The 26,477-nt window shown below is 38.0% G+C and overlaps 1 protein-coding gene across 1 annotated transcript in view; it reads right to left on the reverse strand.

Moving 5' to 3' along the window:
* The window catches only part of LOC309620325 (testis-expressed protein 11-like), a 190,795-nt gene that overhangs the window by 90,970 nt on the left and 73,348 nt on the right, over positions 1–26,477 (reverse strand). The window contains exon 8 of the mRNA XM_082376471.1: positions 15,557–15,637. Within this exon, the coding sequence (XP_082232597.1) occupies positions 15,557–15,637 (81 nt within the window). The remainder of the gene's footprint in view (positions 1–15,556; positions 15,638–26,477) is intronic.

The raw sequence follows: 26,477 nt of genomic DNA on the forward strand, positions 1-26,477 counted from the left end.
GCAAATCCCTAACAGGATAAGTCCAAAAAAAATCATGCTCAGACACACCATAAGCTAACTGCTGAAAACTAAAGACAAAGGAATAATCATGAAAACAAATAGAAAAGCAATGCAATTCTTATAAAGGAACAATAAAACCACTATATCACAACTCTAATAGGTAAAAGTAAAAGGACTGACCATACCAAGTGTTGGTAAGGATGTAAAGCAACCTGCACTCTCATATGCTGCTGGTGGGAGCATAAAATGGTTCAACCTCTTAGGAAAACACTGTACTAGTTTCATAAAATGTTAAACATACATCTAACATATGACTCAGCCATTCCACTCCTACGATACCCAAGAGAAATAAAAACATATATCCACACAAAAACTTATACATGAATATTTAAAGCAGTTCTATTTGTATTAGATTTAAAAACAGCTAAAAACTGGAAAAAATCTGAATATACATCAACAGATGACTGGATAAACAAATTGTGGTATATCCATATAATAGAATTTTACTCTGCAATAAAAAAGAACAAACTATTGATATGAAAAAACACATGGATAAATCTCAAAATCATTATACTGAGTGAAAGAAGCCAAATCAAAAAAAGGATATACTGTATGATTCCATTTACATAAAAATTCCAGAAAATGCAGACAAATTTATAAAGACAAAATTAATCAGTGGTGCCTGGGTATGAAGGAGGTGGCAGGGGAGGGGGAAGAGGAAGGACAAAAGAAATCTTTTGGGGGTTATGGAAAGGCTCATAATCTTGATTGTAATGATGGTTTCATGAGTGTATACATATGCCAAAACTCATCAAACTGTACAATTTAAATGTATGTGATTTACTATACCTCAATAAAGCTCTTCTGAAAATGCCAATTTCATAAAAGATAAAGGCAAATTACTAAGGATACTAAAGAGACAGAACAACTAAATGCAAAGCATAACCCTGAACTGGATCCTGGGCTGGAGGGAAAAAACATATGCTATAAAGTACAATTAGGACTTCCCTGGTGGCCCAGTGGTTAAGATGCCATGCTTCCAATGCAGGGGGCACAGGTTTGAACCCTGGTCAGGGAACTATGATCCCACATGCCGCATGGCCAAAAAAAAAAATTATTAAAAAAATTAATAATAAAGTACAATTAACAAAATTAGAATATGGATTGTACACTAAAGAATTTATGGGACTTCCCTGGTGGCACAGTGGTTAAGAATCCACCTGTCAATGCAGGGGCCATGGGTTCAATGCAGCCAAAAAATAAATAAAATAAAATAAAAAAGCTTTAGGACATGCCCTTAAAAAAAAAAGAACTTATGAATGTTAAATTCCTTGAATTTGATCACTTTACTGTGTTTATAAAGAGGGGCTATTCTATTCTTAAGAAATATACACTGAAGTACTAAGCAGTAAAGCTGCCTGATGAGCGCAATCTTCTCTCAATAAAGAAAACAATATGATGTATCAAAATTTATAGAAAAAAACACACGCAAATCTCAATTGATTAAAAATAAAGCATTTCACAAAGTCCAACAACCTTTCACAATAAAAACACACAAACAAGGAATAGAAGGTAACTTCTTCAACATGGTGAAAGCTGTATATGAGAAACAGCTAACATCATATTCAATGGTGAAAGACAGAAAGCTTGTCCTCTAAAATCAAAAACAAGACATGATGCCAGCTTTCATCACATCTATTCAACTTAGTACTGGAAGTTCTAGTCAGAGCAATTAAACAAGAAAAAGAAACAAAAGACATCCATATTGGAAAGGAAGAAGTAAAACTATCTCTATTCACAGGTGACATGATCTTCTATGTATAAAATCCTAAAGAACCTTTTAAAAATGTAGAGGTAATAAATGAATCCAGCAAAATTGCAGGTTACAAAACCAACACACAAAATCAGTTACATTTCTATACACCAGAAATGAGCAATCAATTAAGAAAATTAAGAAAAAAATCCCATTTACAATATCATCAAAAAGAATAAAATATTTAGGAATAAACTTAACCAAGGAGGTGTAGACTTGTACACTGAAAACTAGAAAACACTGCTGAAAGAAATTAAAGACCTAAATAAACAGAAAGACATCTCACTCTCATGGGTTGAAAGACAGTATTGTAAAAATGACACTATCCAAAGAGATACATAGATTCAACGTAACACCTATCAAAAGCTCAATAGCCCTTTTTGAAGAAATTTTAAAAACCTATGCTAAGGGCTTCCCTGGTGGCACAGTGGTTGAGAGTCTGCCTGCCAATGCAGGGGACATGGGTTCGAGCCCTGGTCTGGGAGGATCCCACATGCCGTGGAGCAACTGGGCCCGTGAGCCACAATTGCTGAGCCTGCGCGTCTGGAGCCTGTGCTCCGCAACAGGAGAGGCCACGATAGTGAGAGGCCCGCGAACCGTGATAAAGAGTGGCCCCGCTTGCCGCAACTAGAGAAAGCCCTCGCACAGAAATGAAGACCCAACACAGCCATAAATAAATAAATAAATAAAACTTTAAAAAAAAAACCTATGCTAAAATTCATATAGATTCTCAAGGGACCCAGAGGAGCCAAAATAATTTTGGAAAAGAACAAAGTTGGAGATCTCCCACTTCCTGATTTCAAATGTACAGTACAACCAAGTTACAATAATCAGTGTGATACTGGTATATAAATAGACATATAGACCAATACAATACAATAGAAAGCACAGAAATATAACTGATATCTATGGTCAAATGATTTTTTTTTTAGATGGTGAAGATTTTAGTTTATTTTATTTTTTTAACATCTTTATTGGAGTATAATTGCTTTACAATAGTGTGTTAGTTTCTGCTTTGTAACAAAGTGAATCAGTTATACATATACATATGTTCCCATATCTCTTCCCTCTTGCATCTCCCTCCCTCCCACCCTCCCTATCCCACCCCTCTAGGTGGTCACAAAGCACAGAGCTGATCTCCCTGTGCTATGCAGCTGCTTCCCACTAGCTATCTACTTTACGTTTGGTAGTGTATATATGTCCATGCCACTCTCTCACTTTGTCCCAGCTTACCCTTCCCCCTCCCGGTATCCTCAAGTCCATTCTCTAGTAGGTCTGTCTTGATTCCCATCTTGCCCCTTAGGTTCTTCATGACCATTTTTTTTTTTTGGATTCCATATATATGTGTTAGCATACGGTATTTCTTTTTCTCTTTCTGACTTACTTCACTCTGTATGACAGACTCTAGGTCCATCCACCTCACGACAAATAACTCAATTTCGTTTCTTTTTATGGCTGAGTAATATTCTATTGTATATATGTGCCACATCTTCTTTATCCATTCATCTGTCGATGAACACTTAGGTTGCTTCCATGTCCTGGCTATTGTAAATAGAGCTAAAATGAACATTTTGGTACATGACTCTTTGAATTATGGCTTTCTCAGGGTATATGCCCAGTAGTGGGATTGCTGGGTCGTATGGTAGTTCTATTTGTAGTTTTTTAAGGAACCTCCATACTGTTTTCCATAGTGGCTGTATCAATTTACATTCCCACCAACAGTGCAAGAGGGTTCCCTTTTCTCCACACCCTCTCCAGCATTTATTGTTTCCAGATTTTTTGATGATGGCCATTCTGACTGGTGTGAGGTGATACCTCATTGTAGTTTTCATTTGCATTTCTCTAATGATTAGTGATGTTGAGCATTCTTTCATGTGTTTGTTGGCAATCTGTATATCTTCTTTGGAGAAACGTCTATTTCGGTCTTCTGCCCATTTTTGGATTGGGTTATTTGTTTTTTTGATATTGAGCTGCATGAGCTGCTTTAAATTATGGAGATTAATCCTTTGTCAGTTGCTTCCCTTGCAAATATTTTCTCCCATTCTGAGGGTTGTCTTTTGGTCTTGTTTATGGTTTCCTTTGTTGTGCAAAAGCTTTTAAGTTTCATTAGGCCCAATTTGTTTATTTTTGTTTTTATTTCCATTATTCTAGGAGGTGGGTCAAAAAGGATCTTGCTGTGATTTATGTCATAGAGTGTTCTGCCTATGTTTTCCTCTAAGAGTTTGATGGTGTCTGGCCTTACATTTAGGTCTTTAATCCATTTTGAGTTTATTTTTGTGCATGGTGTTGGGGAGTGTTCTAATTTCATTCTTTTACATGTAGCTCTCCACTTTTCCCAGCACCACTTATTGAAGAGGCTGTCTTTTCTCCACTGTATATTCTTGCCTCCTTTATCAAAGATAAGGTGACCATATGTGTGTGGGTTTATCTCTGGGCTTTCTATCCTGTTCCATTGATCTATATTTCTGTTTTTGTGCCAGTACCATACTGTCTTGATTACTGTAGCTTTGTAGTATAGTCTGAAGTCAGGGAGCCTGATTCCAGCGGTTCCATTTTTCGTTCTCAAGACTGCTTTGGCGGGCTTCCCTGGTGGCGCAGTGGTTGAGAATCCGCCTGCCAATGCAGGGGACATGGGTTCGAGCCCTGGTCTGGGAAGATCCCACATGCCGCGGAGCGGCTGGGCCCGTGAGCCACAATTACTGAGCCTGCGCATTCTGGAGCCTGTGCTCCGCAGCAAGAGAGGCCACGATAGTGAGAGGCCCGCGCACCGCGATGAAGAGTGGCCCCCGCTTGCCACAACTAGAGAAAGCCCTCGCACAGAAACGAAGACCCAACACAGCCATAAATAAATAAATAAATAAATAAATAAATAAATAAATATTTTAAAAAAAAAAAGACTGCTTTGGCTATTCGGGGTCTTTTGTGTTTCCATACAAATTGTGAAATTTTTTGTTCTAGTTCTGTGAAAAATGCCAGTGGTAGTTTGATAGGGATTGCATTGAATCTGTAGATTGCTTTGGGTAGTAGAGTCATTTTCACAATGTTGATTATTCCAATCCAAAAACATGGTATATCTCTCCATCTATTTGTATCATCTTTAATTTCTTTCATCAGTGTCTTATAATTTTCTGCATACAGGTCTTTTGTCTCCTTAGGTAGGTTTATTCCTAGATATTTTATTCTTTTTGTTGCAATGGTAAATGGGAGTGTTTTCTTAATTTCACTTTCAGATTTTCCATCATTAGTGTATAGGAATGCCAGAGATTTCTGTGCATTAATTTTGTATCCTGCTACTTTACCAAATTCACTGATTAGCTCTAGTAGTTTTCTGGTAGCATCTTTAGGATTCGACAAGGATGCAAGAACATTCAACTGGGAAAGAATAATCTCTTCAACAAATTGTACTAGAATAATTGGATATCCACATGTAAAATAATGAAGTTAGACCCTTACCTTACACCATACACAAAATTAACTCAAAATGGATCAAACGCCTGAATTTAAGAGCTAAAGCTGTAAAACTCTCAGAGAAAAATATAGGGGAAAACCTTCATGACCTTGAATTTGGTCATAGTTTCTTAAATATGACACCAAAAGCACAGGCAACAAAAGAAACCGATAAATTGTACTTCATCAAAATGAAAAAATTTTGTTCATCAAAGGACACTATCAAAAAAAGTGAAAAAAAAAAGTGAAAAGACAACCCACAAAATGGGCAAAAATACTTGCAAATCATATAAGGGTTTAATATCCAGACTATATAAAGAAGTCTTACAACTCAACAACCAAAAGAAAAACAGCCCTATTTTTCCTGAAGTATAGTTGATTTTAACAATGTCATGCTATCAGGTGTACAGCACAGTGATTCAGATATATATACATATATATACACATATATATGTATATATATATGTATATTATATATACATGTGTGTGTGTATATATATATATATATATATATATATATATATATATATATAGAGAGAGAGAGAGAGAGAGAGAGAGAGAGAGAGAGAGAGAGAGAGAGAGTGAGAGAGAGAGAGAGAGAGAGAGAGAGAGAGAGAGAGAGAGGGATTCTTTTCCCATATAGGTTATTACAGAGTATGGAGCATAGTTCCCTGTGCTATACAGTAGGTCCTTGTTGGTCATCTATTTTATATAAATAGTAGTGTGTATATGTTAATCCCAACCCCTAATTTATCCCTCCCCCCACTTTTCCCCTTTGGTAAACAAAAGTTTGTTTTCTATGTCTCTGAGTCGGTTTGTATATTGTAAATAAGCTCATTTGTATCTTTTTTTTTGGATTTCACATATAAGCAGTATCATATTTGTCTTTGTCTGGCTTACTTCACTTAGTATGATAATCTCTATGTCCACCCATGTTGCTGCAAATAGCATTATTTCATTCTTTCTTATGGCTGAATAATATTCCATTGTGTTCATATATACATATATATACACACACACACACACACACACATCTTCTTTATCCATTCATCTGTTGATGGACACTTAGGTTGCTTCCATGTCTTGGCTATTGTAAATACTGCTGCAATGAACATTGGGGTGCAAGTATCTTTTTGAATTATAGCTTTCTCCGGATATATGCCCAGGAGTGGGATTGCAGGATCGTATATGGTAACTCTGTTTTTAGTTTTTTAAGGAACCTCCACACTGTTCTCCATAGTGGCTGCATCAATTTACATTCCCTCTGACGGTGTAGGAGGGTTCCTTTTTCTCCACACCCTCTCCAGCATTTATTTTTAGACTTTTTGATGATAGCCATTCTTTTTAATTTTTTAAAAATTTATTTATTTATTTATTTATTTATTTATTTATTTATCGCTGTAATGGGTCTTCGTTGCTGCGCACAGGCTTTCTCTAGTTGCGGCGAGCAGGGGCTACTCTTCGTTGCAGTGCACAGGCTTCTCATTGCGGTGGCTTCTCTTTTTGCGGAGCACGGCCTCTAGGTGCACGGGCTTCAGTAGTTGTGGTACGTGGCCTAGTAGCTGTGGCTCGCAGGCTCTAGAGTTCAGGCTCAGTAGTTGTGGCACACAGGCTTAGTTGCTCTGCAGCATGTGGGATCTTCCTGGACCAGGGCTCGAACCCTTGTCCCCTGCATTGGCAGGCAGATTCTTAACCACTGCGCCATCAGGGAAGAACCTCGATGATGGCCATTCTGACTGGAGTGAGGTGATACCTCACTGTAGGAAAAACAACCCAATTTTATTTATTTATTTTTTTATTTAAACAACAGAATTTATTTCTTACAGTTCTGAAGGCTAGAAAGTCCAAGATCAAGGTTTAGCCAACACTCTTCTATGGTGAAGGCTCTCTTCCTGGTTTGCAGACAGCTTCCTTCTTGCATGGTGGGGCAGGGGGTGCGAGGAAGGCAAGTTCTCTGGTGCCTCTTCTTATAAGGGTACTAATCTCATCACGAGGGCCCTACCTCGTCTAAACCTAATTACCTCCCAAAGGTGCTATCACCAAACACATTGAGAGTTAGGGCTTCAGCATCCGAACTCGGGGCAGAGGGGACACAGTTCAGTTCACAGCATTTTGTAAAAACTGGCACCAGAAGAAATGCTAATTTCTTTTAATGTTCAGCAGCTTATAACACCATTTATAACAACATTTAACTTGATATTAATACATTTGTAATCTTAAAAAAACAACCGAATTTTAAAAGAGGCAAAGGACTTTAATAGACATTTCTCCAAAGAAGCTATATAAATAGCCAATAAGCACATGAAAAGATGCTCAATGTCATTAGATATCAGGAAAATGCAAACCAAAGGCACAATGAGAAACCACTTCACACCTACTAAGATGGCTAGAATAATCATTTTTTTTAAGCCCAGAAAATAACAAGTGTTGGTGAGGATGTGGAGGAACTAGAACCCTCATTCAACTGCTGGTGGGAATGTAAAATGGTGCAGCCACTATGAAAAACAGTTTGGTGGTTCTTCAAAAAGTTAAACATAAAATTACCATGTTACCAACCATTCCAGTCCTAGATATATATCCAAAAGAATTAAAAACAGGGATTCGAACAGATACTTGTACATCAATGTTCATAGCAGCACTATTCACAATAACCAAAAGGTGGAAACAACTCAAGCATCCATCAATTGATGAACAGATAAACAAAATGAGGTATATACATAAAATGAAATATTATTCAACCATAGAAAGGAATACAGTTTCGATACATGCCACAACATGGACCTTGAAAATATTAATGCTAAATGAAATAAGCCAGACATAAAAGGATAAATACTGTATGATTCCACTTATATGAAATATTTAGAAGAAGCAAATTCATAGAGACAGAAAGTAAATTAGAGGTTAGCAGGGGAGGCAGTAATGAGGAGTAATTGTGTAATAGGTACATAATTTCTATGGGTACAGAGTGGTGATGGTTGTACAACACTGTGAATGTACTTAATGCCACTGAATTGTACACTTAAAATGGTTAAAATGGCAAATTTTATATATTTTAGCACAGTAAAAATTATAGTAGAATATCAGCAAATGAATATAAAAAGAAGGATGGAATTAGAAAAATAGCCAGTTGTCAACCTTCACAGTACTAATTTAGGCAAGAAATCTCCATGGATGGTGCAAGTGGGATGAGAAATTGGATTTTACATAGTCTCAAAGTATCACCTCACAAAACACTTAGAAATAACAAAGGGAAAAAATACTTAAGTTTACATAGGCGAAACCTGGAAGACACCATTTTAACTAAGAAATCCAAGTTAGCACCACCAACAATAGAGTAAATTGATCCTGCATGCCACCCAATAGAATCACTTCTATGATCTTTTGGCCCCAAATTCATAACCTGGTCTAATCATGAGGCAACTTTGAACAAACCTTAATTTGGTAAGCATGGGGGAACTGGGAAGGGTTTAAGGGTTCAAACTTGCAACTAGTAGATAAGTTCTAGAAATCTAATGTACAACATAGTGATTACAGTCAACAATACTGTGCTATAAATTTTAAAATTGCTAAAAGACTAGAGCTTAACTGTTCTCAACACAAAAAAATGATATTTATGTGACATGATAAAGGTGTTAGCTAACACTACTGCAGTAATCATATTGCAACATATAAGTGTACCAAATCAACATGTCATACACTTCAAATTTATACAATATTATATGTCAATTATATCTCAATAAAATTTCTTTTTACTTTTTAAAAAACAAATTAAGTCACATTCTACAAAATGACTGTTCTGTAATCTTCAAAACTGTCAAGGTCATGAAAGTCAAGGCAAGAGTGAGAAAGTGTTCCACTGAAAGAGACTGGCGACTAGGTGAATCCTAGGTTGAATCCATTCTGTGTAAAGAACAATATTGAGAAACTTGAACGGGGTCTCTGGTAAAAGGGTATACAGGAGTTCTTTGTACTATTCCTATAATAGTTTTGTAACCCCTGAGGGGTGGCTGAGAAGGGGGAGGGGTTCCCACACCTGGAGGGACCCTCAGGGGCTTGGATCAGGGGTGAGCGCACCCAGGATTTCCCCTGCTCAAGGCTGGGGAAGTCTGCCCGGCTCTCTGGCAGGGTCTTACGCCCTCAGAGGCCCCCTCTGTGCTGTGTTGGTCCTGGGAGTGTAGGGGGAGAACAGGAGAGGCCAGGGGTTGGGGGGAGAAGACAGGCAGTCAGGAGGGCCCCTCCAGGACCAGAGGGGTGGGAGAGGAGTGGAGGGCCCCGCCCACCCAAGCCCGGGAAACCTGCTGGGCTCCCAGGCCGGGTCCCCCACCCTCAATGGCCCCCTCGAGGCCATGTGGGTCCTGGGGGCATAGGAGGGAGGCTAGGGAGATCAGAGGTGGAGAGCACGCCAGGGCCCCTTCAGTTCCTTTGAGCCTAAGCCCCACCCCCTAAACGCCCCAGGGCCTTTTCCAGCCCTGTGGGTCCTAAGCATAGGCCCCGCCCACCATCCAAACCCTGCCCCTGCTTAGGCCCCACCCACCACAGCCATGGCCTTTTCCACTTTTTCTTTTTTCTCCTCCTCTTTTTTACTATTGTGGTTCAGTTTTACCTTCCAGTTGTTGTTTCATCTATATGTTTATCTTTATATTCTTCATAACGTATCTGTTAGTTTCCTAGTCTAATTTTATTTTTTACTTTGTTATTGTTCTTTTTTTTTTTTCCCACCCCGTGTGACTTGCAGGATCTTGGTTCACAAGCCGGGGGTTGGGCTGAAGCTCCTGCGGTGGGAGTTCCAAGTCCGATCCACTGGATTAACAGAGAGCCTCAGACCCCAGGGAATATTGATAGGAGTGAGGTCTCACGGAGGTCCTCATCTCAGCACCAAGACCCAGCTCTACCAAACAGCCTACAAATTCCAGTATTGGAAGCCTCAGTCCAAACAACCAGTAAGACAGGAACACAATCCCACTCAACAAAAAAAAAAAAAAAAAAAAAAAACACAGACAGCAAAAAAATACATCACAGATGAAGAAGCAAGGTAAAAACCTACAAGACCAAATAAATTAGGAGGAAATAGGCAATCTACCTGAAAAAGGATCAGAGTAATGATAGCAAAGATGATCCAGAATCTCAGAAATAGAATGGAGGCACGGATTGAAAAATTACAAGAAATGTTTAACAGGGATGAACAACACAATAACTGCAATGAAATATACACTAGAAAGAATCAATAACAGAAGAACTGAGGCAAAAGGAAGAATAAGTGAGGTGGAAGACAAAATGGTGGAAATAACTGCCAAGGAGCAGAATAAAGAAAAAAGAATGAAAAGAATTGAAGACAATCTCAGAGACCTCTGTGACAACACTAAATGCACCAATATTCAAATTATAGGGGTCCCAGAAGAAGAGAAAAAGAAAGGGTCTGAGAAAATATTTGAAGAGATTATAGTCAAAAACTTCCATAACGTGGGAAATGAAATAGTCACCAAGTCCAGGAAGTGCAGAGAGTCCCATAAGGATAAACTCTAGGAGAAACACATCAGGACACATATTAATCAAACTAACAAAAATTAAATTCAAAGAAAAAATATTAAAAGCAGCAAGGGAAAAACAAAAAATAACATACACAGGAATCCCCATAAGGTTATCAGCTGATTTTTCAGCAGAAACTCTGCAGGCCAGAAGGGAGTGGCAGGATACACTTAAAGTGAGGAAAGAGAAGAACCTACAACCAAGATTACTCTACTCAGCAAGGATTTCATTCAGATTCGACGGAGAAATCAGAAGCTTTTCAGACAAACAAAAGGTAAGAGAATTCAGCACCACCAAACCAGCTTTACAGCAAATGCTAAAGAAACTTCTCTAGGGGGGAAACACAAGACAAGAAAAAGACCCACAAAAACAAACCCAAAACAATTAATAAAATGTCAATAGGAACATACATATTGATAATAACCTTGAATGTAAATGCATTAAATGCCCTAACCAAAGGACACAAACTGGCTGAATGGATACAAAAACAAGACCCATATATATGCTGTCTACAAGAGACCCACTTCAGACCTAGGGACACATACAGACTGAAAGCTAAGGGATGGAAAAAGATATTCCATGCAAAGGGAAATCAAAAGGAAGCTGGAGTAGCAATACTCGTATCAGATAAAATAGACTTTAAAATAAAGACTCTTACAAGAGATAAGGAAGGACACTACAAAATGATCAAGGGATCAATCCAAGAAGATATAACAATTATAAATATGTATGCACCCAACATAGGAGCACCTCAATACATAAGGCAAATGCTAACAACCATGAAAGGTAAAATCGACAGTAACATAATAATAGTAGGGGACTTTAACACCCCACTTACACCAATGGACAGATCATGCAAACAGAAAATAAATAAGGAAACACAAGCTTTGAATGACACAATAGACACAGATAGATTTAACTGATATTTATAGAACACTCCACCCAAAAGTGGCAGAATACACTTTCTTCTCAAATGCACATGGAATATTCTCCAGGATAGATCACATCTTAGGTCACAAGTCAAGCCTCAGAAAATTTAAGAAAATTGAAATCATATCAAGCATCTTTTCTGACCACAACGCTATAAGATTGCAAATCAATTACAGGAAAATATCTGTAAAATACACAAATACAAGGAGGCTAAACAGTGTGTTACTAAATAACCAAGAGATCACTGAAGAAATTAAAGAAGAAATTTAAAAAATACAGAGAAACAAATGACAATGAAAACACGACGACCCAAAACCTATGGGACACAGCAAAAGCAGCTCTAAGAGGGAAGTTTATAGCAATTCAATCTCACCTCAAGAAACAAGAAAAATCTCAAATAAACAATCTAACCCTATACCAAAGCAACTAGAGAAAGAAGAAAAAAGAAAACCCAAACTCAGTAGAAGCAAAGAAATCATAAAGATCAGAGCAGACATAAATGAAACAGAAATGAAGAAAACAATAGCAAAGATCAATAAAACTAAAAGTTGATTCTTTGAGAAGATAAACAAAATTGATAAATCCTTAGCCAGACTCATCAAGGAAAAAAAAGGAGAGGATGCAAATCAATAAAATTAGAAATGAAAAAGGAGAAATCACAACTGACACTGCAGAAATACAAAGGATTATAAGAGACTACTACAAACAACTATAGGCCAATAAAATGGACAACCACGAAGAAATGGACAAATTCTTGGAAAAGTACAATTTTCCAAGACTGAACCAGGAAGAATTAGAAAATATAAACAGACCTATTACAAATAATGAAGTTGAAACTGTAATTAAAAATCTTCCAACAAACAAAAGTCAAAGACCAGATGGCTTCACAGCCTAATTCTATCAAACATTTAAAGCAGAGCTAACACCGATCCTTCTCAAACTCTTCCAAACAATTGCAGAGGAAGGAACACTCCCAAATTCATTCTACGAGGCCACCATCACCCTGATACCAAAACCAAAAATATATATCACAAAAAAAGGAAAATATAGACCAATATCACTGATGAACATAGATGCAAAAATCCTGAACAAAATACTAGCAAACAGAATCCAACAACATATTAAAAGGATCATACCCCATGATCAAGTGGGATCTATCCCAGGGATGCAAGGATTCTTCAATATACGCAAACCACTGTGATACACCATATTAACAAATTAAGGAATATAAACCATATGATCATCTCAATAGATGCAGAAAAAGCTTTTGACAAAATTCAACACCAATTTATGATAAAATCTCTCCAGAAAATGGGCATAGAGAGAACCTACCTCAACACAATAAAGGCGATATATGACAAACCCACAGCAAACATCATACTCAACGGTGAAAAACTGAAAGCGTTTCCACTAACATCAGGAACAGGACAAGGATGTCCACTCTCACCACTCTTATTCAACATAGTTTTGGAAGTCTTTGCCATGCAATCAGAGAAGAAAAAGATATAAAAGGAATACAAATTGGGAAAGAATTAGTAAAACTGTCACAGTTTGCAAATGACACGATATTGTACATAGAAAATCCTAAAGATGCTACCAGAAAACTGCTAGAACTAATCAAGGAATTTGGTAAGGTTGCAGGATACAAAATTAATGCACAGAAATCTCTGGTATTCCTATACACTAACAACGAAAAATCAGAAAGAGAAATTAAGGAAACAATCCCATTTACCATCACAACAAAAAGACGAAAATACCTAGGAATAAACCTACCTAAGGAGGCAAAAGACTGGTACTCAGAAAACTATAAAACACTGATGAAAGAAATCAAAGATGATATAAACAGACGGAGAAATATAACATGTTCTTGGATTGGAAGAATCAATATTGTGAAAATGACTATACTACCCAAAGCAATCTACAGATTCCATGCAATTCCTATCAAACTACCAATGGCATTCTTCACAGAATTAGAACAAAACATTTTACAATAGGTATGGAAACACAAAAGACCATGAATAGCCAAAGCAATCTTGAGAAAGAAAAACAGAGCTGGAGGAACAGGCACCCCAAATTCAAACTATACTACAAAGCTACAGTAATCAAGACAGTATGGTACTGGCACAAAAACAGAAATATAGACCAATGGTACAGGATAGAATGCCCAAAGATAAACCCATGAACATATGGTCACCTTATCTTTGATAAAGAGGCAAGAATATATAATGGAGAAAAGACATCCTCTTCAGTAAGTTGTGCTGGGAAAACTGGACAGCTACATGTAAAAGAATGAAATTAGGACACTCCCTAACACCATACACAAAAATAAACTCCAAATGGATTAAAGACCTAAATGTAAGACCAGACACTATAAAACTCTTAGAGGAAAACATAGGAAAAACACTCTTTGACATAAACCACAGCAAGATATTTTTTGACCCACCTCCTAGAGTAATGGAAATAAAAACAAAAATAAACAAATGGAACCTAATGAAACTTAAAACTTTTGCACAGCAAAGGAAACCATAAACAAGACAAAAAGACAACCCTCAGAATGGGAGAAAATATTTGCAAATGAAACAACAGACAAAGGATTAATCTCCAAAATATACAAACAGCTCATGGAGCTCAAAATCAAAAAAACAAACAATCCAATTAAAAAATGGGCTGAAGACCTAAATAGACATTTCTCCAAAGAAGACATACAGATGGCCAAGAGGCACATGATAAGATGCTCAACATCACTAATTATTAGAAAAATGCAAATCAAAACTACAATGAGGTAACACCTCACACCGGTCAGAATGGCCATCATCAAAAAATCTAGAAAGAATAAATGCTGGAAAGGGTGTGGTGAAAAGGGAACCCTCCTGCACTGTTGGTGGGAATGTAAACTGATACAACCACTATGGAGAACAGTATGGAGGTTCCTTAAAAAACTAAAAATAGAACTACCATATGACCCAGCAATCCCACTACTGGGCATATACCCTGAGAAAACCATAATTCAAAAACGGATACGTACCACAATGTTCACTGCAGCACTATTTACAAATAGCCAGGACATGGAAGCAACCTAAATGTCCATCAACAGATGAATGGATAAAGAAGATGTGGCATATATATACAATGGAATATTACTCAGCCATAAAAAGAAACAAAATTGATATATTTATTGTGAGGTGGATGGACCTAGAGTCTGTCATACAGAGTGATGTTAAGTCAGAAAGAGAAAAACAAATACTGTATACTAACATATACATATGGAATCAAAAAAAAAATGGTACTGATGAACCTAGTGGCAGGGCAGGAATAAAGACACAGACATAGAGAATGGACTTGAGGACACAGGGTGAGGAAGGATAAGCTGGGACAAAGTGAGAGAGTGGCATGGACATATATACACTACCAAATGTAAAATAGATAGCTAGTGGGCAGCTGCATAGCACAAGGAGATCAGCTCGGTGCTTTGTGACCACCTAGATGGGTGGGATAGGGAGGGTGGGAGGGAGTCTCAAGAGGGAGGGGATATGGGGATATATGTATGCATATGGCTGATACACTTTGTTGTACAACAGAAGCTAACACAGTATTATGAAGCAATTATACTCCAATCAAGATCTATTAAAAAAAAAAAAAGAAAAAACCCATATCACTTTTTCAAAAACCCTTTCTAGTAAAGAACAAAGGAAGCAAAATATTTCAAAGCTTCGCTAAGTAAGTACATCTGATCTAAAATATAATCTCTAAAGGATCACATGAAATAGTAATGATTCTTCCTAGAACTTGATATAGCATATTTTCAAATGCTTAGAGAATAAAGGCAGAGATTTCACTCACCATATTGGGCAGCCTCATCAACATATCTTTACAGTGCAGTATACATGTAGATGCTCTTGGAAAATCCTCTTGAGCAATTGCCTGGGAAAGCAAAAAAATGTCAGTAACTGGTTAAAATGAAATAACAAGCTATTTGTCTATAAGTCAAATCTAACATATTTTTAACTGGTGTTAAAAAGTCTTAATTTCTTTTCTAATCTTCTTAGCAATGCTAACTGGTTGAGCTAAACATAACAGCCAGCTCAAAATACAGAGAAATAAGTGATAAGAATCTTGGGTAAGACAAAGTTGACACTGAATGACAAGAGTTATTTCATTTTTCTGGAAATATCAAAATTGGTGTATTATACAATCTTATGTTATTATATTATGATATAATGCCATGTCTGAGAGATGTTTCCCCAGCTTGAAGAGCTCTTGTATTTATCTCCACATTAGAGGAGTTTTTTACATTAAATAGCAGTCTTTTGTCCTAAAACAGGCTCATAGTAACTTCATAGTCTGAAATGCTGTGAACATCTGCTATGAAAGGCAGTTTAGTGCAATCCTATCTTGGAGCTAGAAGAGCTACTCTGATATTTATTACTTATAACCTTGAACCTTATGCTCTCATGGCTTTAGCTTCCTCATCTATAAAACGAGGATACTGTACTAGATTATCTCTTAAGATTTCTTTCAGTTCTACCATTATATGACACTCAAATGAACGAAAACATCAATCACACGTTACTTCCACACTTATAGAAGAGGCTTGTTTCAGTCATTAAAGAATTTAGCTGGTGAGGCATATTAAAAGAAACGTGGACATATACAAAAAAATAATTTTCTGAAGTACCTTCTCGGGGCAAAAACCCCTACATTCACTATTTTCTTTTCTCTTCCTTATGTGGTGTCAAATATTTTTGTGCTTTGGATAATAAAAGAATTGAGTAGAGAGAAGAAAAGATGAAGAATGTAAGAAGCCAGCTTCTCTCTAGTTTTCTCCTCTATCTACTTGCTGAATCTTAAGCTTGACATTTTGCTGAGTAGATACCCTTCTCTAAGGCATTAATAGTAGATTTTGTTAAAGGAGAAAAAAAAACTGTAAGCACAAGAACCTCAATAAGCCAAATCTCAATTATCTATAGAGATTACAAAATAATATTCCCATCTATACAAATAAATGTTTGATGAATACGTGCTAATTGATACATTATTCAAGGTGAAAAAAATCTTATTATAAAGGAGATACACTGAGTGACAAACATCATATCAGAGGAGGATGCTTTCTGTTCTTAAAAGATATAAAACAATACAAGCCTTTAATAGTCAAAGAATCCATAAAGTGTCTATCAATACTCAGATTTTACAAAGGTCCAAAGGTCTTTTCATGTCTTCCTAAAACTTACTGAGGTAGAAGGCAACTATTAAAAAACTTATTCAATGAGAAATTGATAAAATACAATTTATTGGTTTTTTCTTCTTAAAAAAGAATATATGACTTTTACAGGGATCTTTTAAAATACAGAATATTTTTAAAGAATAAAATCAACTGTAATCTCCAAACTCAGATGATCACTACTGATATTCGGGTATATTTCCTTTCAAAACCATCTAGGTTTATATTTGTAGAGTTTGGATCTTGTTTTATTGTTTTATTTAATTTCTAAATTTGAATTGTTAAGTAAATAATCTAAAATTAAACATCTTTTTCTTTCAACAACAAAATAAATACTGAGATTTTATCTCAGAGGAAATAACAGGTCTAATAATTCAAGCTAGTTTTGAAAATTTATTCATCTTGTTGGGCCAGAAATCAATATTTCAAATCCAAATGATATAGAATTCCAGTAAAAGAAGTCTTAAGGAAGAGGCAGCATGATGTAATGCTGTAGAAACCTTTGGTGAGCATCATACTTACCAGTGGAGCTTTCTGGAAATCACATGCCCACGTCCCACCACTTGGAGATTCTGAATCATTAGGTCTGGGATGATGCCCAGCCTATACTGATGTAGTAAAAAGAATACAGGATTTGGATTCCCAACTTCCCCTCTTCTTTGCTCAGTGAACTTAGGCAAGTCACAACCTCTTTGAGCCTCAATTTCCTTTATCGTAAAATAGGGATAGTAATGTCTACCACATAGGATTGATCTTATGAGGATCAAATGAGATCACAGATATGAAAGCACTTTGTAAACTGTAAGGCAGTATACAAGAATGTTAACATATTTAACAGTCAAAACCACCACCAGTGCCAAGAACTGTAACAAAGGAAGTTATCTGTTCTTGTGTGGTACTCACTGCTTGTAAAATCATATGCTAGCAGGTCTATACAGTATTACAACTTATACTGATGGATCAAGGAACCTTAAGTTTCCCTTCCTTAGAAGAGAGAAGAAAAACTCCAAGGTTGGACCTGAACTGCTGCTGCAAAGGATTATTGCCATTATGCAAGGAACTAAATGCTAGACAGACTATCACCTAATATGCTACTAAGTGATGATGACAACACAATCAATCCAAAGACAGTAAACTATGCTGAATGGATCCACTAAAAATGTATGCTAACTTCAACTGGACCTTCACTTTAGCTCAGCAAACAAGAATGTTACAGCTCCTAGCACCATGTCAAGTATATAGTATATGCTCAGTAAAAATTAGTTTCCTTCTTTGTTGATTTTCTTAGGACATTTCCCACCCAGATGTTCCAGCTCTTCTTCGTATTCTTCAAGTGCTCCATAACATACCACAACCTCCTACTGCACCTCTCCCAAAAATTACTTCACCTTCCACCTTATTAAAAAAACTCATGCGCTCCTCAACATCTAATTCTTCTTTGCAGTGTAAAATACCCAACTTATGTCCCTTTCCTAACCAGAGAAAATTCAGTCTTCTTAATTTTCACAGCATAATTAGTTGTTCACCTTTTGTTTTACTGTGGAACTGGAACTTCATTCATATGAAAACAATTATCCTAGTGTAATGTATCTGTTTATACATCTGTATCTTCCACAAAACTTACCTTAAGCTCCTATAAGAGAGGCACCACACATTAACATTTTTTTTTTTTTGGCCATACCACTCACGTGGCTTGCGGCAGGGGTCCCTAACCAGGCCACACAGCAGGAGGTGATCGGCGGGCCACTGGGCGAAGCTTCATCTGCATTTACAGCCACTCCCCATCGCTCACATTACCACCTGAGCTCCGCCTCCTGTCAGATCAGCAGCGGCATTAGATTCTCATAGGAGAGTGAACCCTACTGGGAACTGTGCATGCGAGGGATCTAGGTTGTGTGCTCCTTATGAGAATCTAATGCCTGCTGATCTGAGGTGGAGCTGAGGCAGTGATGCTAGCGCTGGGGAGAGGCTACAAATACAGATTATCATTAGCAGAGAGGTTTGACTGCACAGAGACCATAATAAATCAATCGCTTGCAGACTCATATCAAAACCCTATCAGTGAGTGGGGAGTGACAATTAAGCTGCATCTGGTGGCAGGCTTTATAGTGGCAAGTGAGTTGATGTACTTCAATTGTACAGTTGCATCTGGTGGCAGGCTTTAAGTCAGGATCTGACACTTATTTTAGTCTGCGCATGGCCCACCCATTATTTTATTTACCACTTCTGTCCACGTTTGTTTCCCGCACTGTGCGCTTGTCTCAATCACAGTTTTGGTAAGCCCACAGGCTAACCCTAGCCAAAATGAGTAAAAAACAAACGTGCCAGAGAGCTTCTTTGAAAAGGGGGAAAGACCCAATGATGAGAAAGCAGAAGACTCTAAGACTGCCAACAAAAAGAAAGCTGCATTTAAAAGAAAATACCAAGAGTCCTTCTTAAATTACGGGTTCATTGCAACAGGTGATTCACATTCTCCAAGCCCGCTTTGTATAATATGTGGTGACCGGCTAACCAACAAAGCCATGAAACCTTCAAAACTGCTTTGCCACATGGAGACCAAGCACCCTGCATTAAAAGATAAGCCTTTGGAGTTTTTCAAAAGAAAAAAACATGAACATGAAGAACAGAAGCAATTATTGAAGGCCACCACTTCATTAAATGTGTCTGCACTGAGAGCATCATTCTTAGCGGCTAACCACATTGCTAAAGCTAAGAAGCCCTTTACTACTGGTGAAGAGTTGATCCTGCCTGCTGCTAAGGACATCTGTCATGAACTTTTAGGAGAGGTGGCACGTGTTCCTCTTTTGGCTAGCACCATACTAGACGACTTGATGAAGTAGTAGAGGATACTGAGGCACAATTGTTAGAGAGGATTAATGAGTCACCATGGTATGCAATCCAAGTTGATGAGTCTACTGACGTTGACAACAAGGTAAGAATGCTTGTTTTAGTGTGACATATTTTTCAGGAGAATGTGCATGAGGATATGTTATGTGCACTTTTGTTGCCAGCCAGCACCACAGCTGCAGAACTATTCAAGTCTTTGAATGATTACGTATCAGGAAAACTGAATTGGTCTTTTTGTGTCAGTGTATATATGGACGGAGCAGCTGCCATGACTGGATGTCTTTCTGGTTTCACTACTCGGGTCAAAGAGGTTGCTTCTGAATGTGAGTCTACGCACTGTGTCATCCATAGAGAAATGCTGGCTAGCCGAAAAATGTCACCTGAACTTAGCAACATTTTGCAGGATGTGATTAAAATTATCAACCACGGGGCTTTCCCGGTGGTGCAGTGGTTGGGGGTCTGCCTGCCGATGCAGGGGACACGGGTTCGAGCCCTGGTCTGGGAGTATCCCATATGCCGTGGAGCAACTAAGCGCATGAGCCACAACTACTGAGCCTGCGCGTCTGGAGCCTGTGCTCCGCAACGGGAGAGGCCCGCGACAGTGAGAGGCCCGCGCACCGCGATGAAGAGTGGCCCCCGCTCGGCGCAACTGGAGAAAGCCCTCGCACAGAAATGAAGACCCAACACAGCCAAAAATAAATAAATAAATAAATTTTTTAAAAAATTATCAACCACATTAAAGTACGTGCCCTTAACTCACGTCTGTTTGCGCAGCTCTGTGAGGAGGTGGACACAGAGCACACACGTCTTCTCTTATACACAGAAGTGAGATGGCTTTCTAAAGGTGGATCACTGGCCAGAGTTTCTGAGTTATGAGAGCCGCTCCAGAGATTTCTTTAGAAAAACAGTCACCACTGGCAGCGCATTTCACTGACACAGAATGGGTCGCAAAACTTGCATACTTGTGTGACATATTCAACCTGCTCAACGAACTCAAACTGTCACTTCAGGGGAAAACAACAACTGTGTTCAAGTGGGCAGATAAAGTGGCTGCATTCAAAGCCAAACTGGAATTATGGGGGCAATGAGTGAAAACTGGGATTTCTGACATGTTTCAAACATTTGCAGAGATTTTGAAAGAAACTGAGCCAGGGCCTTCTTTCTCCCAGCTGGTGCATGATCACCTATCTCAGCTTTTAAAAGAGTTTGAGCATTACTTCCCAACCACAAAAGACCCCCGAGCTGGGAAGGAATGGATCCGCAACCCATTTGTAAATAAGCCAGGTGAATTGACTTTGTCCGTGCTAGAAGAGGATCAACTGCTTGAGATCGCAAATGATGGTGGCCTTAAAAGTATGTTTGAGACAACTTCAATTCTCCATACGTTACGGATTAAAGTCAAGGCGGAATATCCTGAGATTGCCACAAAAGCACTGAAAAGCCTGCTTCCATTTCCAACATCCTATCTTTGTGAAGCAGGGTTTTCTGCAGTGACAGCAACCAAAACGAGATTACGGAGTAGACTGGACATAAGCAAAACACTTCAGGTGTCACTGTCTCCCGTCACCCCCAGATGGGACCATATAGTTGCAGGAGAACAAGCTCAGGGCTCCCACTGGTACTGCATTATGGTGAGTTGTATAATTATTTCATTATATATTACAATGTAATATAAATAGAAATAAAGTGCACAATAAATGTAATGCACTTGAATCATCCCGAAACCATCCCGCCCCTCTCCGGCCCATGGAAAAATTGTCTTTCACGAAACCAGTCCCTGGTGCCAAAAAGGTTGGGGACTGCTGGCTTGCGGGATCTTAGTTCCCTGACCAGGGATTGAAAGCTGGCCACGGCAGTGAAAGCACTGAGTCCTAACCCCTGGACCGCCAGGGAATTCCCTGGTTTTTTTATCTCTAGTGCACAGAGCATTGACTTACATAGCAGGCACTAAATAAATGTTTATCCCTCGGTACACGTATTTGATCAGATTCATTTCCATCTCCTTCTGGTATATGACCCATTAATTACCCCTTCCTCTTTATCCAACTCCTCCAATCTTCTTCCTGCCTTTTCATATTCTACCTATAATGTGTTCCTATATATTCTATTTTGAAAATAACGTTCCTTTGACTGTGCTTCTCTCAGCAGCTACAACTCAATTTTTCTTCTCATTGTCAAACATCCTGACAGAATATGCTGTATTAATGCTTCTCAAATTTTAGCATAAACAGAATCATATGGAAGCCTTGCTAAAACACAGATTGTTGGACCCTACTTCCAGAATTTCTGATTCATTGAGTCTGGGGTGGCACCCAAGAATTTTCATTTCAAACGAGTTCCCAGGTGATATTGATGCTGCTGGTCCAGGAACCACACTTTGAGAATCACGGCTCTAGACCAATCCTACACCAAAACAGTTCTGATTCTTTTTTTTTAATAGTTGATTGATTCATTGATTGATTGATTTTTTGGCTGTGTTGGGTCTTCGTTGCTGCGTGGGGGCTTTCTCTAGTTGTGGAGAGCAGGGGCTACTCTTCGTTGCGGTGCACGGGCTTCTCATCACAGTAGCTTCTCTTGTTGCAGAGCACAGGCTCTAGCCACATGCAGGCTTCAGGAGCTGCAGCACACGGGCTCAGTAGTTGTGGCACACAGGCCCTAGAGCACGCAAGCTTCAGTAGTTGCAGCTCATGGGCTCAGCAGTTGTGGCTCAAGGGCTCTAGAGCACAGGCTCAGTAGTTGTGGTGCACGGGCTTAGTTGCTCCGTGGCATGTGGGATCTTCCTGGACCAGGGCTTGAACCCATGTCCCCTGCACTGGCAGGCGGATTCTTAACCACTGCACCACCAGGGAAGTCCCAGTTCTGATTCTTTTTGGTCTCAGGGCCCTATAACTCTTAAAAATTATTGAGGACTCAAAGCGATTTTGTCTATCTACCTTAAAGCTATCAATATTTACCATATTATAAATTAAAACTGAAGTTTTAAAAAACATTCATTGAAAAATGAGGTTGACTATGTTAATATAAATAACACATTCTTGTGAAAACTATATTTTCAAAAAAAAATTAGCAGAAAGTACCATTGTACTACATTTTTACAGATCTGTAAATGGTTTAATAGAACACCTGGATTTTCATATCTGATTCTGCATTATACCTACTATAATGTTGTCTTGATTGAAGTACATGAAGGAAATCCATTCTTACAAATATATGTAGTTGGAAAATAGTCTTTTCAGATAATTGAAGCTATTCTTCTTTGATACAAGACCAAAACTAAGCAAGTGGCAGCTTCTTAAAGGTTAGTTGCAGTGTGAATTCTGGAACCATACAAGTGAACTTTTCATGAATGAACTTTTACATTAAAACCCATGGATCTATCTTACACTTTGACTCCATCTTTTACCCATGCATGATTTTGTAACAATATGAACTGGTAATTTGGAAAATATTGGTTAACTGAGTTATGTAGCTATACCAAGGTTGACACATTCCATTATAACATGTCCAAAAAAATCACATTCATCCTCACCACTCTGATTCAACATAGTATTGAAAGTCCCAGCCAGCACAATAGGCTAGAAAAGGAAATAAAGGGAATACAGATTGGAAAGGAATAAAACTGTCCCTATCTGCGGATGACATGATAGTTAGTCTACACAGACAATTCCAAGAAATTTACCAAAAAATTCTAGAATAAGTGAATTCAGCAAAGAGATAAGATGCAAGATCAGGCTTCCCTGGTGGCGCAGTGGTTAAGAATCCACCTGCCAATGCAGGGGACACAGGTTTGAGCCCTGGTCTGGGAAGATCCCACATGACGTGGAGCAACTAAGCCCATGCACCACAACTACTGAAGCCCGTACGCCTAGAGCCTGTGCTCCACAATGAGAAGCCACCACAATGAGAAGCCCACGCACCGCAACGAAAGAGTAGCCCCCGCTCGCCACTGCAAGTAGAGAAAGCTCACGACCCAAAGCAGCCAAAAAAAAAAAAGATGCAAGATCAACATATGAAAATCAATTTTGGAAGAATCACTTCTAGAATGGTGACTTAAAGATCTCTGAAACTCCATTCCTCCAGGAAAGCAATGAGGACTTAGGCAAAAATTGTCAAAATTAAGTTTTTCAGAACTCTGGAAATTAAAAAAGAGTTCGCAACGATCTTAGAGGTGTTTACTCAAGAAAATCAGCTGATTTTTCTTGAATAAAAGAACTTGGTAAGGGCAACAAGCCTGTAGTATTTTAAATTGCTCATTTTATCCCCCTCTCCAGCCCTGCAAAAGCCTTGAAAACCAGTAGATTGGGAACCATATTAGCTTAGGAGGCAATGAAAAGGACAGAATGAGTTTGGAGGAGCCAAAAAAGCCCCATCCCCAGAGAATCATCACTAATTGACCAGTCTGGCAGCTCCATGGAAAAGCCTCATTCATAGGTCTTTTTTTTGAGATATAATTCATATACCATAAAATTCAACATTTTAAAGTGCACAATGAATTGCATTTTAAAACCACTGAAGTGGTTTTTAGTATATTCACAAGGTTGTGCAACCATCACCACTATCTATTTCCAGAACATTTTCATCATCCCCAAATAAAACCCTGTACCAATCAGTAACCACTACCCATCACCTTTTTCTTCCAGCCCCCGGCAACCAATAAGCTACTTTCTATCTCTATGGATTTGCTTATTCTGGAAATGTAATATACATAGAATCATATAATACAATACATGGCCTTTTATATCTAGCTTCTTTCACCTAGCAAAGTGTTCTCAAAGTTCATCCATGTTGTATCATGGATTAAATATTCCATTATATGGGTATGCTACATTTTGTTTATCCATTCATCTGATTGACATTTGGGTTGTTTCCATTTTGTTTTGGGTTTTTTTTTTAATTTTTTATATCATATATATTTCTTATTGAAGTATACTTGATTTACAATATTATGTTACTTTAGGTATACAGCACAGTGATTCAGTATTTTTACAGATTATACTCTTTAAAGCTATTACAAGATAATGGCTATAATTCCCTGTGCTATACAATACATCCTTGTTGCTTATCTACTTTATACAGAGTAATTTGTATCTCTTAATCCCATACCCTTAAATTGTCCCTCTCCCCTTTCCCTCTCCAGTTGTTTCCTTTTTGGAGCTATTATGAATAATGCTGCTATGAATATTTGTGTTACAAGCATTTGTATGAACATATGTTTTCAATTCTCTTGTGCATATACCTAGGAGTAGAATTGCTAAGTCATATGGAAGCTTTATGTTTAGCTTTTTGAGAACTTCCAAACTGCTTTCGACAGCAGCTGCACCATGTTACATTCCCACCAGCAGTGTATCAGGATTTCAATTTCTCCATATCTTCACCAACACTTCTTATTTTCCATTTTTGTATTTATACATATCTGAGTGTCTGCAAAGTGGCATCTCATTGTGGTTTTCATCTGCATTTCTCTAATGACTAATAATGTTGAGCATCTTTTCATGTGCTTATTGGCCATTTGTTTATCTTCATGGGAGAAATGCCTACTCAAGTGTTTTGCCCATTTTAAATTTGAATTATTTATACTTTTATTGTTGAGTTCCAAGAACTCTTTATGTATTCTAGATGCTAAATAATTATCAGTTATATGACATGCAAATATTTTCTCCCATTCTGTAGCAGCCCACTGACTTCTAGTGTCTTTTGATGAACAAAAGTTTAAAATTTTGTGACTTCCCTGGTGGCACAGTGGTTAAGAATCCACCTACCAATGCAGGTTCGAGCCCTGGTCCAGGAAGATCCCACATGCCGTGGAGCAACTAAGCCTGTGCACCACAACTACCGAGCCTGCACTCTAGAACCCGCGAGCCACAGCTACTGAGCCCACGTGCCTAGAGCCCGTGCTCAGCAACAAGAGAAGCCACCGCAATGAGAAGCACGTGCACCGCAACAAAGAGTAGCCCCCACTCACCACAGCTAGAGAAAGCCCGCACGCAGCAATGAAGACCCAACACAGCCAAAAATAAATAAATAAATTTATTTTTATAAAAAAAGTTTAAAATTTTGGTGAAGTCCAATTTAGCGATTTTTTCTTTGCTTGTACTTGAGGTGTCATATCTAAGAAATCATTGCCTTACCTAAGGTCACAAAGATTTATACGTATGTTTTCTTCTAAGAGTTTTATATTTTCAACTCTTACTTTTAGATATTTGACCATAAATATGGGGGTTTATTTCTGGACTCTCAGTTCTTTTCAATTGATCTATATGTCTGTCTTCACACCAGTAGCACACTATCTTGATACTATAGTTTTGCAGCAAGTTTTGAAATTAAGAAATGTGAGTCCTCCAACTTTGTTCTTTTTCAAGATCGTTTTGCCTGTTTTGGGTCTCATGAGTGCTGATATGAATTTTAGGATAAGGGCATCAATATCTGCAAAAAACAAGGAAGCTAGAATTTTGATAGGGATGGAATTCAATCTGTAGATCAATTTGGGGGAATATTGCCATCTAAACAATATTAAGCCTTCCAATCCATGAATATAGAATATTTTTCCATTTATTTTGATCTTCTTAACTTCTTTCAGTAAAATTTTATGGCTTCTTTTCACTTCTTTTGTTAAATTTATTCATGAGTATAATCCCTAAATAAAATTCTCTATTCTCAAATGACATGATCTTATACAGAGAATATCCCTAGAAATCC

This window comes from Balaenoptera borealis (genome assembly GCF_965194805.1).
Source record: "Balaenoptera borealis genome assembly, chromosome: X".
NCBI lineage: Eukaryota > Metazoa > Chordata > Mammalia > Artiodactyla > Balaenopteridae > Balaenoptera > Balaenoptera borealis.